Source organism: Lytechinus variegatus, chromosome 6 (genome assembly GCF_018143015.1).
Source record: "Lytechinus variegatus isolate NC3 chromosome 6, Lvar_3.0, whole genome shotgun sequence".
Classification (NCBI taxonomy): Eukaryota; Metazoa; Echinodermata; class Echinoidea; order Temnopleuroida; family Toxopneustidae; genus Lytechinus; species Lytechinus variegatus.
In genome coordinates, this window is record NC_054745.1 from 46,154,212 (window position 1) to 46,168,726 (window position 14,515).

Genomic DNA, 14,515 nt, shown 5'->3' on the forward strand with positions numbered 1-14,515 from the left:
GGTAAAGTCGACTAATCAAATTTTCCATCATCAACTGGAATAGTACTTGACATGTATGTACGGATGTGTGTGTGTATGTGTGTGTGTGTGTGTGTGTGTGTATGTATATGTATGTGTGTATGTATGTATATGTATGTATGTATGTAATCATGCCCATCTACACTGAAAATAGCAGGTGTGTTTTTTTTACTTACAGAGACAATATTTTAAATAACATTCACATTTTCACCTTCATAATATTTTGTTTAAAAGGGACCTGCATCAGGCAGCTATAAACATTAATAAGCATGGGTGAATTAGATGTGAAAAGTTGCGTGTGTAGGCCTACAACACGCAACATTCAGAAGATGGTCAACATTGTCGGTTGTCGTACAGTATTAGTACTTTAACATAAAACATTGAAATTCCTCGTTTGATTGGACTGCATATTGAAATATATTGTAAAAATTGCTATTTTTTCGTGCATGGATTCGTGTAATTTGGAGCCTCGAAAGGAAATTTAAACAGTAGTGAATATTGGCGCAGCGAAAATGACTAAAGACGAATATTTCTAACATTACATTAAAGAAAACAAACATGATTCAAGAAAATTGTGGAAAAATCTAATGAAATTGTGAATTAAGTATAGCGAAGCCAATAACGACAATTTCAAAGTAGTGGTATATGAAAATAAATTGGCTCGTGAATACCCCGTTTGTTATGGACACAGAAAAGTTTGGAAGTAATTCACCACTTTTCCTTATTGATATGTATCTGATATCACTATAATCTTAGATTAATTACATCACGTTCAAAATATCTCGCATTAAATATTTATTTTAAAGAAATTGTTAAACCTTACCAGGATTGAGTTTTTTCGAAACAAAACCTTATTCAAATGTCCATTTTGCAAATTAAAAAAATAATAATGGATATTGAATGCCTAAAATTTGATAGCAGAGCATATTTTGCATCTTTTCTGATGTTTAAAAATTGGGAAAAATTGTAGGCCCTATTTTGTTCATATGTGAGGACAGCGATTTTTACGATGTTTTATTTGAATGCAGAGGCTATTACGGCGCTAGTGTCATATAAGGAGCTAGATAACAAAAATTTTTATTTATTCATTTATTTATGTATTTATTTATTAATTGATTTATGTATTTATTTATTAATTCATTCATGTATTTATTTATGTATTTATTTATCTATTCATTTGTTTGTTTATTTATTCGTTTAAATTCATTCATTCATTAATTAGGCGAGCGAGTTGCCAGTTTTCCAGTTCTGCAGTTTTCCAGATAGCGCCAGCTTGTGTTGGTTACGATAGTTTTGGCCGAAACCAATCAATTGCGCAATATTTTGCGGAATACGATTACTAGTTCTAGCTCTTTGAACTGCTGCTAGCTGCTCGATAGAATGGCCTCTATAATTTTCCTGTGTATTTGTGGGATTTCTATTATTCCCATTCTCCTCCTTCTTGCGTTTGGAATCATCGTATGGAAGAACAGCATACTATATCAGTTATTTCACCCGGTAAGTAAACACCTGTGTGTCTGTGAAACAAAGTACCGGTACCGGTAGGCCCTATGCTAAACATGCTAAATGTGATTCTGAGATTCTTGGACTTGTGACCCGCCCGGACTCGGACGCTTGTTCCGCTGAGCCCGAGTCGCTCGCTGCCGAACAAACGCTTCGGATCCACTCAACATGCTCAAGGGTTCATTACCATCCTGCCTGTGGGGAATCTACAGGTAGGACTGTATGCCAAAATAATGCTGTGCACAGCACACAAATGAATAAATATCATTTTTGTGAACAAAAATACTAATTTCCGTACAGTTGCAATTCATTTTTCATTTCATTAACTTGGCCTTAGGGTTATTAAATTTTTGTATTCACCAGACTCCAGAGGCAGAGCACTTGAAAACCACTCATTCAATGAAAAAGGTTTAATATAACCTTGTTCTCACTTATATCTCCATGTGTGGCAAAATAAGGGTGGCAAAGTTTGGCTTATTTTCTCTTTTTCTTCGGGGCAAATGCTTGATTTCTTTACACCGACAGTTTCCATTACAACCTATTAATTATTCATACAACTTGACTCGTATTTAAATTTGATTCTTTAAATTATTTTCTTCTTAATTAAATTAGAGATCAAAAAATGAAAATTTTCTTGCCATATTACTTTCCACCAATAGAGGGCGTACAAGAAAATATGCCCAAAATTCAAGTTTTTGAGCGCTCTGGTGAATACAAAAATTATTCCCAAATTACTAATGAAAAATAAATTGCAACTGTATGAAAATTAGTAATTTTGGTCACAAAAGTGATATTTTAATGATTTTTTAAAGTGTGTGCTCTGTACAACATTGGCATACCATAGTCCCACCTGTAGATTCCCCACAGGCAGGGTGGTAGCAGTGAACAAGTGTTGAAAACATGAATTTTGGGGATATTTTTGTGTACACATCATCTATCGGCATTATCGTGCTTTCTGACTCCGGAGACAAAAAAGATCTGGGGTACGAAATTTCTTACAACGCCTATAGTCTCGACAAAGGGTCTGAAGTTCCATCCGCGCTCGAGTTGGCTCACGATCAAAATCTGTGCGTCCGCACGATCGAGGCTATACTTTCTTATCCTCTCTCTCACTCAAATATCTCTCATTTTCTTTTTCGCTTTTCGAGTGTTGGCTTGGACTAAAATAAAGAAAATCATATTGGAAAGTGGTTTGTTTGATTCTGCTCTTTTTTTTTTCCAGAACGTTGTTTTCACTGACGGGATAATACTGACTAAAAATAAAATTTGTGTTTAGGAAAATGCCTCACACTTTGTCAAATCATTCTTGACTTTCAACCAGGGTTGGCGATTTTTTTGATTTTTTTAAAAAAATCAAAAAAATCGGATTTATTTGATTTAAATCAGATTTTTTTTATTTAAATCAGATTTTTTTAATTTTTTTGATTTTTTTAAAGTTCCTTCGAAAAAAAGGGTAATTATCCCCCCCTTACTCTTACAATGACATCAATATTGATGTTATACATTTCATCCCTAATATTGTTCTTAACCACATATTTTGTAATTAAAATCCAGTAAAAATGGACGATTAAAAATAAATTTGAGGAATCATGTATCTGAACTTAATTCTATCATACATAGGCCTATGAAGGAATATTCCATAGGGAATTCCCAGTGAGTAGAGAAAAATTCCCCTCTGGGATTTTTCATTCAAATATTTAAAAAAATCCAAGAGAAAAAATCCCTTATCAAAACTGCCAACAAACCCTTTGCCAATTACTAGTATTCATGTATATTGTAAGAGAAATAATTCAAATCAATGATTTTTTTTCAATTAGTCACAGCTTTACAATAGTCAAAGAGAGACTACAACTGTATATGTTAAGGATCTTTTTGATAAAAAGCTCTTCTCTTGCTACAGATATAGATGCAAAACTCTCAGTTTTGGAGAACAATATAGGAGATAGCTTAGTCAAAGGGTGACTATACTACATTCTGTTACTGTGATTTTTTTTTACATTAATCTACAATTTTTATTCCCATATTGATTCTCTACAAAAAAAATCTGTTTGATCCATGGAGTATGAAAAAAAATCTACTTTTAACTTAAAGGATAAAAACTGCAAAACTGCTTAAATTACAACATATGTATTAAAAAAGAAGTATTTTATTTTAGATGAGACACAGCTTACAACTGCCAATGATTGTAACTGAAGTACCTGCATCTTAACATTAAAATACAGTGTTAAATGTTTATTCTGAGTTTTGCAAATTGTTGTTATAGAGCTCTTTCCATTATTACATGTAATGCAGATACAAAACTTCCATTATTTGTAGCACTGAACATAAAATGGGCTGCAGTGACTGAAAAGGTTTATAAGAGAAAGCTTTTCTCAACAGTCAAATTATGACTGTACTACATTATGTTGATGTGATTTTTATAATTATGTTATTCAAAACATCAAATGTATGATAAATGTAACAATACGAAATAAGAGGCATGTTAAATATGTTGATTACATGCAGGTATCATTTTTTTATTTTACATGACAGAAGTAGTTATGTGTAGGCGAAGGATCAAACTGGAAAACTGCCAACAAACCTTTTCTCATCGACTTTTATATATCATATTTTTTTTTTTTACAAACTGCTCTCTGAAAAGTCTTTGGATTATGTAAAAACTTTACGTTAAGAAAGAAATTGACTAATAATAACTGACAAAGAATGTAAAATTTCAGAAGAAAAACTCTACATAATTTACAAAAAATGAGTACCTATTGACAACATACATCTGTAGTTTTTAAGGAATTACCTGATTTTATTAATTTGATTTTAATTTGTTTTAAGTAGATATGAAGACTTTGTTGATCTTTTATTGATATAAAGTTAATTCAAAGTTTTCAGTTGACTTGAATAATTAAAACTGCATTGAACAAATACTTTGTCCATGATTTGTACATGTTTCAATGGAAGTGATTTAAATCAATGATTTTTTAAAAAAAATCATGGTGATTTAAATCGCGATTTAAATCACGATTTAAATCAACGGGATTTAAATCCGCCAACCCTGCTTTCAACAAACTAAATGAATATCAATAATCCCTGCAGCTCGATACACAGCTTTCACAAAATAATTACTTCCCCAAAAATGATATTTACATGATATGTATATTACAAGTGTGCATGAATGCCTAATTCAATAGACATGTGCATGCTTGTTAATTTCTCATGCACACCTGTTGATTGACAGAAAGCAGAATTTATAGTTGTCTACTAAAAGTTGGTAGAATCAAAATCGTCCTAAATTTATTTAGTCAGTGGTCGACAATCACATTGATGATCTTCCCAATTCAAAGTTCTGTCTTATTTTGTCAGCCAAGTCAGGCCTCATGACTGACTGACTTAATTGACGGAATCTGAATAAAATGATCGGCCTATTTATTTAGTCAGTGCCACAAATTTTATTAACCTACTAACAATGTATCTTAAATGTAGGAAAGGAAAAAATCGAATTATAAAAAAACCCTATCATAAGACTTACATTTTATTCTACGGTCAGCGATAATTAAGCCAAGTTTACATTTTTTACTCCACTATTCAAAGAAATTTCACTGTCATTTAATTAACCCATCGTTTTTTTCTTCTTCACTCTTCAACTTTTTATAAGTCAACGTATATCAACTGTCTATATATTTATCGTTCTATTTGGCTCCACTTTTCCAACTAAATACGCACGGTAATTAACCTGTATATTCCATCAACCCCTCTTTTCCCTTCTCTTCAAAACCACTCTGCAACTTTTAGACAGTTGGCTATCCACTAAATAAATCAATTGAACTGTCTATATCTTTATCATCCTTTTTGACTCCATTTTTTAAACGATACGCACAGTAATTAACCTGTATATTCCATAGGGACAGTGATTTTCCGCGATCGCGGAAAACGGACGGAATTCACGGAATCGGCTGTTTGAAACGGAAAGTGGCTTTTCAAACGGAAAATCACGGAAAACATGTTTTTTCTCAAAATGCACAAAAAAGCAACAGAAATTAATCCCAAATCCTCAACAAAATACGAATATCAACTGAAAAAAAACGATCTCACTTTGCAACAACAATCATGACAATCAACACATCGTAACTACACTCGAGCCTCTCCATCACTCGATCGTATCCAAACTAGTTTACACTTACGTCCGCATAGAAGGCAGAATCCGGCCGTGTGTTGCTGCCCTCTACGTTCGGTCATAATATAATGATCACGGTGATTTATCAAATCCAAAATGGCGGATATTCGGAAGTCGTCAACTGATCAAAACGATGTCCGAAAAGTCCCCAAATCAGCGATAAAATCCCATTTAACAATAAAATAATGCTAATAATATGAAAGGTGAGAATATATTCATGTTGATTATGTTTCCCTAAATATTTTATGAGCTCGAATCTCTTCGATTAATATGGATTTTAAAGCGATGTTAGTACATTGGTAGATGCAAATTTTGAGCAGCGCTAGCATTTTATTTTGACATCGCTACTCGTTGCGTATTGGTTTTCTATGTAAACGGAATTGTCAATTTTTCTTGTACACAAAGTCTATGGGGAAACGTTTTCCGTTTTCAGACATGCTGAAACGGAATTCGAGATTTCCTGAAACGGAAAAGGCAATTTTTAGAAACGGAAAATCACTGTCCCTAATTCTATAAACCCCTCTTTTCCCTTCTCTTCAAAACCACTCTGCCACTTTTAGACAGTAGGCTATCCACTAAATAAATCAATTTAAACTGTCTATATATATTTATATATACTGTCAGTAGGTACATGTAGAGTTGCCCGAAGGTCAGTAAGGTGTTACTTGCAGATAAAGATTCAAGGAATCAATTTTTACTAGGTACCTCACATTGGTCGAGTGCAGCACAGTGTGGATGAATTTCTTGCTCAAGGAAAACACGCCATGGCCAGGATTCGGACCCATGTACCTCTGTTAGAAAGGCGAGAGTCAGAACCACTAAACCACGACGTGCCCACTAGCTTCTTCTGGAAACAGTACAGTCCACCGTCTGGTGTATTGTCGTACTGGTGAAGTGCAGCGTGCAAGTGTATGTACATTATCCAATAAAAAATTGCTTACAGCGTGCAAGTAAAAATAACCACCGTTATTAACGGAGCTGGGTCTATTGTACCTCTTGTTTAAAGATGTGTAGAGAGGTACAATTAACTGTGCTTTGGGGGAGGGAGTTCCAAAGTCTTATCGAACCTGGGAAGAAGCTCCTCTGGTAGACAAGTGTTCTGGCAAAGGGAACAAGGATCTTCTGAGAATGACCTCTATGCATAGATGTGGATGGAGTGAGGAAAGTAGGTGGGATGTCAATGAGTGAGTTGGTAATACAGTAGATCATCACCACCTTGGCCTGTGCCCTACGCTCTTGTAAAGTTGGCCATTTGAGCTGGTTCAACATGGCTGCAACACTGCTTGTCCTATGGTGATCATTACAGACAAAGCGTGCATAGCGTCGCTGCACCATTTCAAGCTTTTTTATATTTGCTTGCGTGTGAGGGTCCCATATTATGCTGGCATACTCCATGATTGGTTGCAGGAGAGCTTTGTAGCACAGTTCCTTGACCTTTCTTGGACATGGCCGGATATTTCTCTGGAGGAAGGCACGCGTGGAGTTGGCCTTTTTGGTTACAGCATTTATATGTTGATTCCAGCTGAGGTTTCTCTGCAGCTCAACTCCAAGATATTTTGCTGTATTTTTATCAGATATAGTCTGTCCATGGATGAAGTAAGGCTTGATGATAGGTTTTTGCTTATTTGTGACATGAAGTACTTGACACTTCTGTGGATTGAATTCCATCAGCCAATCTTGCTCCCATCGTTGCAAGGAGTCGAGGTCCTCTTGGAGATGAATTGCATCTTCCTCTGTCTTGATGTTGGCATAAACCATGCAATCATCAGCAAAGAGCCTTACTGTTGACTTGTTGGAGAGATACTCTGGCAGGTCATTTATGAAGATGAGAAAGAGCATTGGCCCGAGGACACTGCCTTGCGGAACGCCTGATGTTACTTGGCTGGTATTGGAGATGGATCCATCCAATACAACGCGTTGGGTCCTATTACTCAGAAAGTCAGCTATCCAATGGTGAGTGTGATCTCGGATTCCATAAAATTGAAGCTTGTGTAACAGGCGTCCATGCGGTACTTTGTCAAATGCTTTAGAGAAGTCAAGGAGTATCATATCCAGTTGACCCTTGTCATCAATGGTTCTAGCAAGATCTTGGACGGCAAGAATCAGCTGAGAAACACAAGAACGTTTCTTGCGAAAACCGTGTTGAGCATCAGACAATACATTGTGGTCTTCAAGGTGGGTCATGATGTCACTAAGAACGATGTGCTCTAGAATCTTACAGGTCACAGATGTCAGAGAGATAGGCCTGTAGTTCTCTGGTTTACTACGGTCGCCTTTCTTGAAGATGGGGACAATGTTTGCCATCTTCCATTCAGCAGGGATAATACCTTGATCTAGGGAGGCTTGAAAGAATATGGAGAATATTGGTGTCAATTCGGTGGCAAGTCCCCTCAAAAGTCTGGCAGGAATTTCATCAGGACCAGATGCCTTATGGATATCAAGCTCAGGAAGAATTTTATGGACCCCTGGGGGAGAGATGATTATATGATCCATGGATGGGTAAGGACTAGGCCCTTTGTCTCTCAGGCTGGTCATATCTTCATCATGGTTGAAGACCGATGAGAATTGTTGGCTTAAGATGTTGGCCTTAAACAGACTGTCAGCAGTAGTCCGACCATCACAAGACTTTAATGGTGCTACACCTGAGGCATCATGGCGCTTGCTGTTTACAAAACTCCAGAAACGCTTTGGATTACTTGTGGTGTCTGGACTGACAATATCTGTCAAGTACTTGTTGTAAGCTTGTTTACAGGCAATTCTGGAATGTCTCTTGACCTGCCGGTACTTCTCAAAGTTAGCTTGGTCATTACTGGTCTTCGCTCTGTTATAGTACCTTTTCTTCTTTTTTGAGAGCCGTTTGACAAAGCGAGTTATCCAGGGCTGGTTGTATCTAGTTGATGACATCTTTGACGGTACATGCTTATCCAGCAGCTTTGTCAGAGTTGTTTTGATGTCAAGCCACATGTCTTGTACAGAGCCGGAAGTACAGTATTGACCAGTAAAGCTGTTCTGGAATACAAGGCAATCCTCCTTCAGGTTCTCTAAGTCTGCCTGCTTCCAAAGGTAGATCTTTCTCTTCACAGGTTTGCGTCTGCTAGCTTTAATAGAGGACACCACGGACACAATATCGTGATCACCAATTCCAGGAAGGGGAGAACACTTGTCAACAAAGGTAGGTCTATTCGTAAGGAAGAGGTCAAGAAAGCTGTTCTGCCTTGTTGGAAAATCTACAATTTGTTCAAGCCTACAGTTATGAAGCATGTCCAAGAATCTCATGTTGACAGCATTTTGATATTGGTTCCTGTCAATAGCTAGGGTGGTCCAATTGATGTCAGGAAGATTCAAATCCCCTCCAAGCCACAAAACAGCGTTGCGATGCTCAGCGTTAATGTCCTCTATCACTTCACAAAGGTCATTCATGTAAGCAATCAAACTGGATGGTGGGCGATACATAGCACAGATAACTAGGGATTGGTGCCTGTCAAGATGAAGATTTATAAAGACTGCTTCTATCTCCCGATCCAGTCTGTAGGTTAGACGTTAGAGGTTGTTCTTTATTGCAATGCATACTCCTCCATACCCATCAAGACGATCCTTCCGAACTACATCGTAGCCTGGGGGGAACAATTCTGAACTGCATATGGAACTGTTAAGCCATGTTTCAGAGCCAAGAATAATATCAGGATCAGAAGAGTCAATAAGAGAACCAAGTTCTTCCTTTTTATTCTTGATACTTTGGAAATTGATGTTCAAGATTTTCATCTTGTGCTTAACCTGACCTCGCTTCCGCATGGTTTTTCGACGGGTAGGAGATGAAGAAGCTAGTGGAGGGCCAGGGCTGAGTGGCGTTGTGGAGCTACTTGTGTCGGTAGAACTTGAAGACAGGCTGTCGTACACATTGCTCATCTCCATTTGGAAGGAGTCAAATAGGCTGGTGGAGAATTGCGGCATGCCACAAGAAATACATTGCCATGAAACGTTAGAATGGGCAAGGGCCTCGTAGACTGGAGTTAACATTTGCATGCATTCCACATGGTACCATTGATCACAGTCATCACATGCCACACCTCTTTGCCTCCATGTAACAGAACGGTTACAGATCTGGCATGGATACTTGACGTTGGGTCCAGGATTTGTTTCAACATCTGAGGCATTTGACAATAGAAGAAGGGTGAGATATAGGAGTGAGAGTGCCTTGCTGTGGCATGAAATGCCTGCAATAAATGCATCAGGTTTCCTTTGTACTAGGATATGATGTAACGTGTTCTCTATTACATCTCCATGAGAAAAATGCCTAGAAAATCCTCTCTGATGCAGAGATGCCAAGTTCAAAGACCAGCTATGCGTGAGATTTTCTGTGAATCTGAGTGAGATCACAGACATTGTGTACAATGTATATGGGGATAGGCTGTGATAGTTGCGTGAGACAGAGATTTGAGGGGATGAACAAGAGTCCAAAATGCTTGAGTCTCACGCATAATGCGTGAGACTTGGTAGCTCTGCTGATGATTGGATAATTGATGAGTATGCCACATGTAATGGAATGATGAGGTTTCAAACATGTGTGGGAGAAACTGTTGGGCTATGATAATGTTCACTACTGAAGAGAGCAGAATGAACAAACACATTTGTTGAACATACATGGTGATGGTCAGTGGTGGTAATGACTCAGCAAAATTACATTTTTTAGTTCCTAGCATAAATAAAAAATGACAGAAATCCTCATAAGCTACAGTAGATCTACAGCAAATACTCACTAAACAAGCTGTTGAAGAAAGGATGCACGACTTGAAGAAAGGATGAAAGCTAGGCACCTAACAGTGCTGAAGAAAGGAAGGTACTAACTCATGTAACATGTAGGTTGTAGAATGCAGCACAGAAGATAACATATGGCAGAGCTACCAAGTCTCACGCATTCAGGGTACGTCTCACGATCTCACGCATGGCACCCATTTTTCTCACGCATCGGGACCCGACAGGAAAAAAAAGAGAAAAAGTAGCATTTTTCACCAGATTATACGAATGGCCGACTGCCGTCGCGTCTAGCCCGGCCCGCGAAATCTCGAGACGAATCGAGAGTGCAGTCAGCGCACAGCTAGTACGTGATACGATGAATCGCGTGCGTGCATCGCTTGGTTTTGAAGCCCATATCTCATGTGTGCGCCTTTTTGCAACGTACGAGTGTGTAAGTACTGGACGCGCGTGCACAGAGACGTCGAGTCATGAAAATCTCATGCATAACATTTTTTTGAACTTGGCATCTCTGATATGGGACTGAGCTGAGTTGCCAGAGTTAAAAACAAGATGGAGGCTGGTGAAACTATTCCTCAGAATAACACTAAAACACAATTCAGAATCCTAAAAAACAGGCCCAGAATGGTTCCAAAATGCCCAAAGGCCCTACTAGCAACCAAAATATGAATGGTCATGCTAGATTTAGAACCAATTAATGGCTCAAAACTGAGAGCTAAAAAATATCAAACAATGTACACACACTGCACACTTCACTATTACAGTATAAAGTGAAAGCAACATATAATTTGTAAAATAAATTATTTAAAATATTTAAAGATTATTAAGTTTACATCTGGCTCTACATGTGTGTGCATGCAAATTATTCACAGCGATCAATGGCCGAGATCTGGGGGGGGGGGGTGGCAAATTGATAATTTTGAAAATGTGATTACATAGTGTACAGCCATCCTGATTGACATCTGCAGCCTGAGACATACAATTGTTCAAACCAATTATTTTCAAGCAAAATACTTGACTGGCAAGAAAACAAATAAATTAGCATTTTTCTGTCTGTTCTCCTTAAAACTGGTTGTAATTTGTTAATTTTACCTTGTAATATGGTTATACTTGTAAGGACTCTGAAATTCAGGAAGTCATATGACATGTACTGGTGATTTTATCCTGGATGTCATTGTGAACTTCCCCTTTGATCAATCTGTGATCACTTTAGACTTTGAACTGTTTAATTTTATCCTAGGTCAGATTCTTTTGTTTTGTACCTTGTATACACGTATCTGACATGTAGGTCTATTTATCACTCGATCAGGACACTGAACAACTTTACTCCTCAACATGCTCAAATGGCAACAACATGGTATATGTATATTGTAAACTTTTAGCAATGAAGTATGGATATTGCATTTTTTTGCATCAATTAAGAATTCTAAGGGGCTAGGAAATTTCTTAAAGTTCAATTCCACCCCAGAAAAATTTTGATTTGAATCAATAGAGATAAATCAAACAAGAGCAATGCTGAAAATTTCATCGAAATCGGATGTAATATAAGAAAGTTACGATACTTTTAACTTTTTGCTTATTTTTCACAAAACAGTGATATGCACTCCTAAAACAGAAGGTGGTGCTCACTTTAGAGCCTTCAGTCCAAAGGGAAGGTGGTGCTCACTTTAGGGACTTCAGTCCAAGGGAAGGTGGTGCTCACTTTAGAGACTTCAGTCCAAGGGAAGGTGGTGCTCACTTTAGGGACTTCAGTCCAAAGGGAAGGTGGTGCTCACTTTAGGGACTTCGGTGGTGCTCACTTTAGAGACTTCAGTCCAAGGGAAGGTGGTGCTCACTTTAGAGACTTCAGTCCAAGGGAAGGTGGTGCTCACTTTAGGGACTTCATCCCAAGGGAAGGTGGTGCTCACTTTAGGGACTTCAGTCCAAAGGGAAGGTGGTGCTCACTTTAGGGACTTCAGTCCAAGGGAAGGTGGTGCTCACTTTAGAGACTTCAGTCCAAGGGAAGGTGGTGCTCACTTTAAAGACTTCAGTCCAAGGGAAGGTGATGCTCACTTTAGGGACTTCAGTCCAAGGGAAGGTGGTGCTCACTTTAGGGACTTCAGTCCAAGGGAAGGTGGTGCTCATTTTAGGGACTTCAGTCCAAGGGAAGGTGGTGCTCACTTTGGAGACTTCAGTCCAAGGGAAGGTGGTGCTCACTTTAGGGACTTCAGTCCAAGGGAAGGTGGTGCTCACTTTAGAGACTTCAGTCCAAGGGAATATGATGCTCACTTTAGAGACTTCAGTCCAAGGGAAGGTGGTGCTCACTTTAGAGACTTCAGTCCAAGGGAAGGTGGTGCTCATTTTAGGGACTTCAGTCCAAAGGGAAGGTGGTGCTCACTTTAGGGACTTCAGTCCAAGGGAAGGTGGTGCTCACTTTAGGGACTTCAGTCCAAAGGGAAGGTGGTGCTCACTTTAGGGACTTCAGTCCAAAGGGAAGGTGGTGCTCACTTTAGGGACTTCAGTCCAAGGGAAGGTGGTGCTCACTTTAGGGACTTCAGTCCAAGGGAAGGTGGTGCTCACTTTAGGGACTTCAGTCCAAAGGGAAGGTGATGCTCACTTTAGGGACTTCAGTCTAAGGGAAGGTGGTGCTCACTTTAGGGACTTCAGTCCAAAGGGAAGGTGGTGCTCACTTTAGGGACTTCAGTCCAAGGGAAGGTGGTGCTCACTTTAGGGACTTCATCCCAAGGGAAGGTGGTGCTCACTTTAGGGACTTCAGTCCAAAGGGAAGGTGGTGCTCACTTTAGGGACTTCAGTCCAAGGGAAGGTGGTGCTCACTTTAGGGACTTCATCCCAAGGGAAGGTGGTGCTCACTTAAGAGACTTCAGTCCAAAGGGAAGGTGATGCTCACTTTAGGGACTTCAGTCCAAGGGAAGGTGGTGCTCACTTTAGGGACTTCAGTCTAAGGGAAGGTGATGCTCACTTTAGGGACTTCAGTCTAAGGGAAGGTGATGCTCACTTTAGGGACTTCAGTCCAAGGGAAGGTGATGCTCACTTTAGGGACTTCAGTCCAAGGGAAGGTGGTGCTCACTTTAGGGACTTCAGTCCAAAGGGAAGGTGGTGCTCACTTTAGAGACTTCAGTCCAAAGGGAAGGTGGTGCTCACTTTAGGGACTTCAGTCCAAAGGGAAGGTGGTGCTCACTTTAGGGACTTCAGTCCAAGGGAAGGTGATGCTCACTTTAGGGACTTCAGTCCAAGGGAAGGTGGTGCTCACTTTAGGGACTTCAGTCTAAGGGAAGGTGATGCTCACTTTAGGGACTTCAGTCCAAGGGAAGGTGATGCTCACTTTAGGGACTTCAGTCCAAGGGAAGGTGGTGCTCACTTTAGGGACTTCAGTCCAAGGGAAGGTGGTGCTCACTTTAGGGACTTCAGTCTAAGGGAAGGTGATGCTCACTTTAGGGACTTCAGTCCAAGGGAAGGTGATGCTCACTTTAGGGACTTCAGTCCAAGGGAAGGTGATGCTCACTTTAGGGACTTCAGTCTAAGGGAAGGTGATGCTCACTTTAGGGACTTCATCCCAAGGGAAGGTGGTGCTCACTTTAGGGACTTCAGTCCAAAGGGAAGGTGATGCTCACTTTAGGGACTTCAGTCCAAGGGAAGGTGGTGCTCACTTTAGGGACTTCAGTCCAAAGGGAAGGTGGTGCTCACTTTAGGGACTTCAGTCCAAGGGAAGGTGGTGCTCACTTTAGGGACTTCAGTCCAAGGGAAGGTGGTGCTCACTTTAGGGACTTCAGTCCAAAGGGAAGGTGGTGCTCACTTTAGGGACTTCAGTCCAAGGGAAGGTGGTGCTCACTTTAGGGACTTCATCCCAAGGGAAGGTGGTGCTCACTTTAGAGACTTCAGTCCAAAGGGAAGGTGATGCTCACTTTAGGGACTTCAGTCCAAGGGAAGGTGGTGCTCACTTTAGGGACTTCAGTCTAAGGGAAGGTGATGCTCACTTTAGGGACTTCAGTCTAAGGGAAGGTGATGCTCACTTTAGGGACTTCAGTCCAAGGGAAGGTGATGCTCACTTTAGGGACTTCAGTCCAAGGGAAGGTGGTG

At 39.5% G+C, this 14,515-nt stretch overlaps 1 protein-coding gene across 1 annotated transcript in view; it reads left to right on the plus strand.

The window, feature by feature from the left end:
• Positions 1-1,332: 1,332 nt before the first annotated feature.
• The window catches only part of LOC121417541 (2-hydroxyacyl-CoA lyase 2-like), a 44,230-nt gene continuing 31,047 nt past the window's right edge, over positions 1,333-14,515 (plus strand). The window contains exon 1 of the mRNA XM_041611267.1: positions 1,333-1,515. Coding sequence (XP_041467201.1) covers positions 1,399-1,515 — 117 coding nt within the window. The 5' untranslated portion in view covers positions 1,333-1,398. The remainder of the gene's footprint in view (positions 1,516-14,515) is intronic.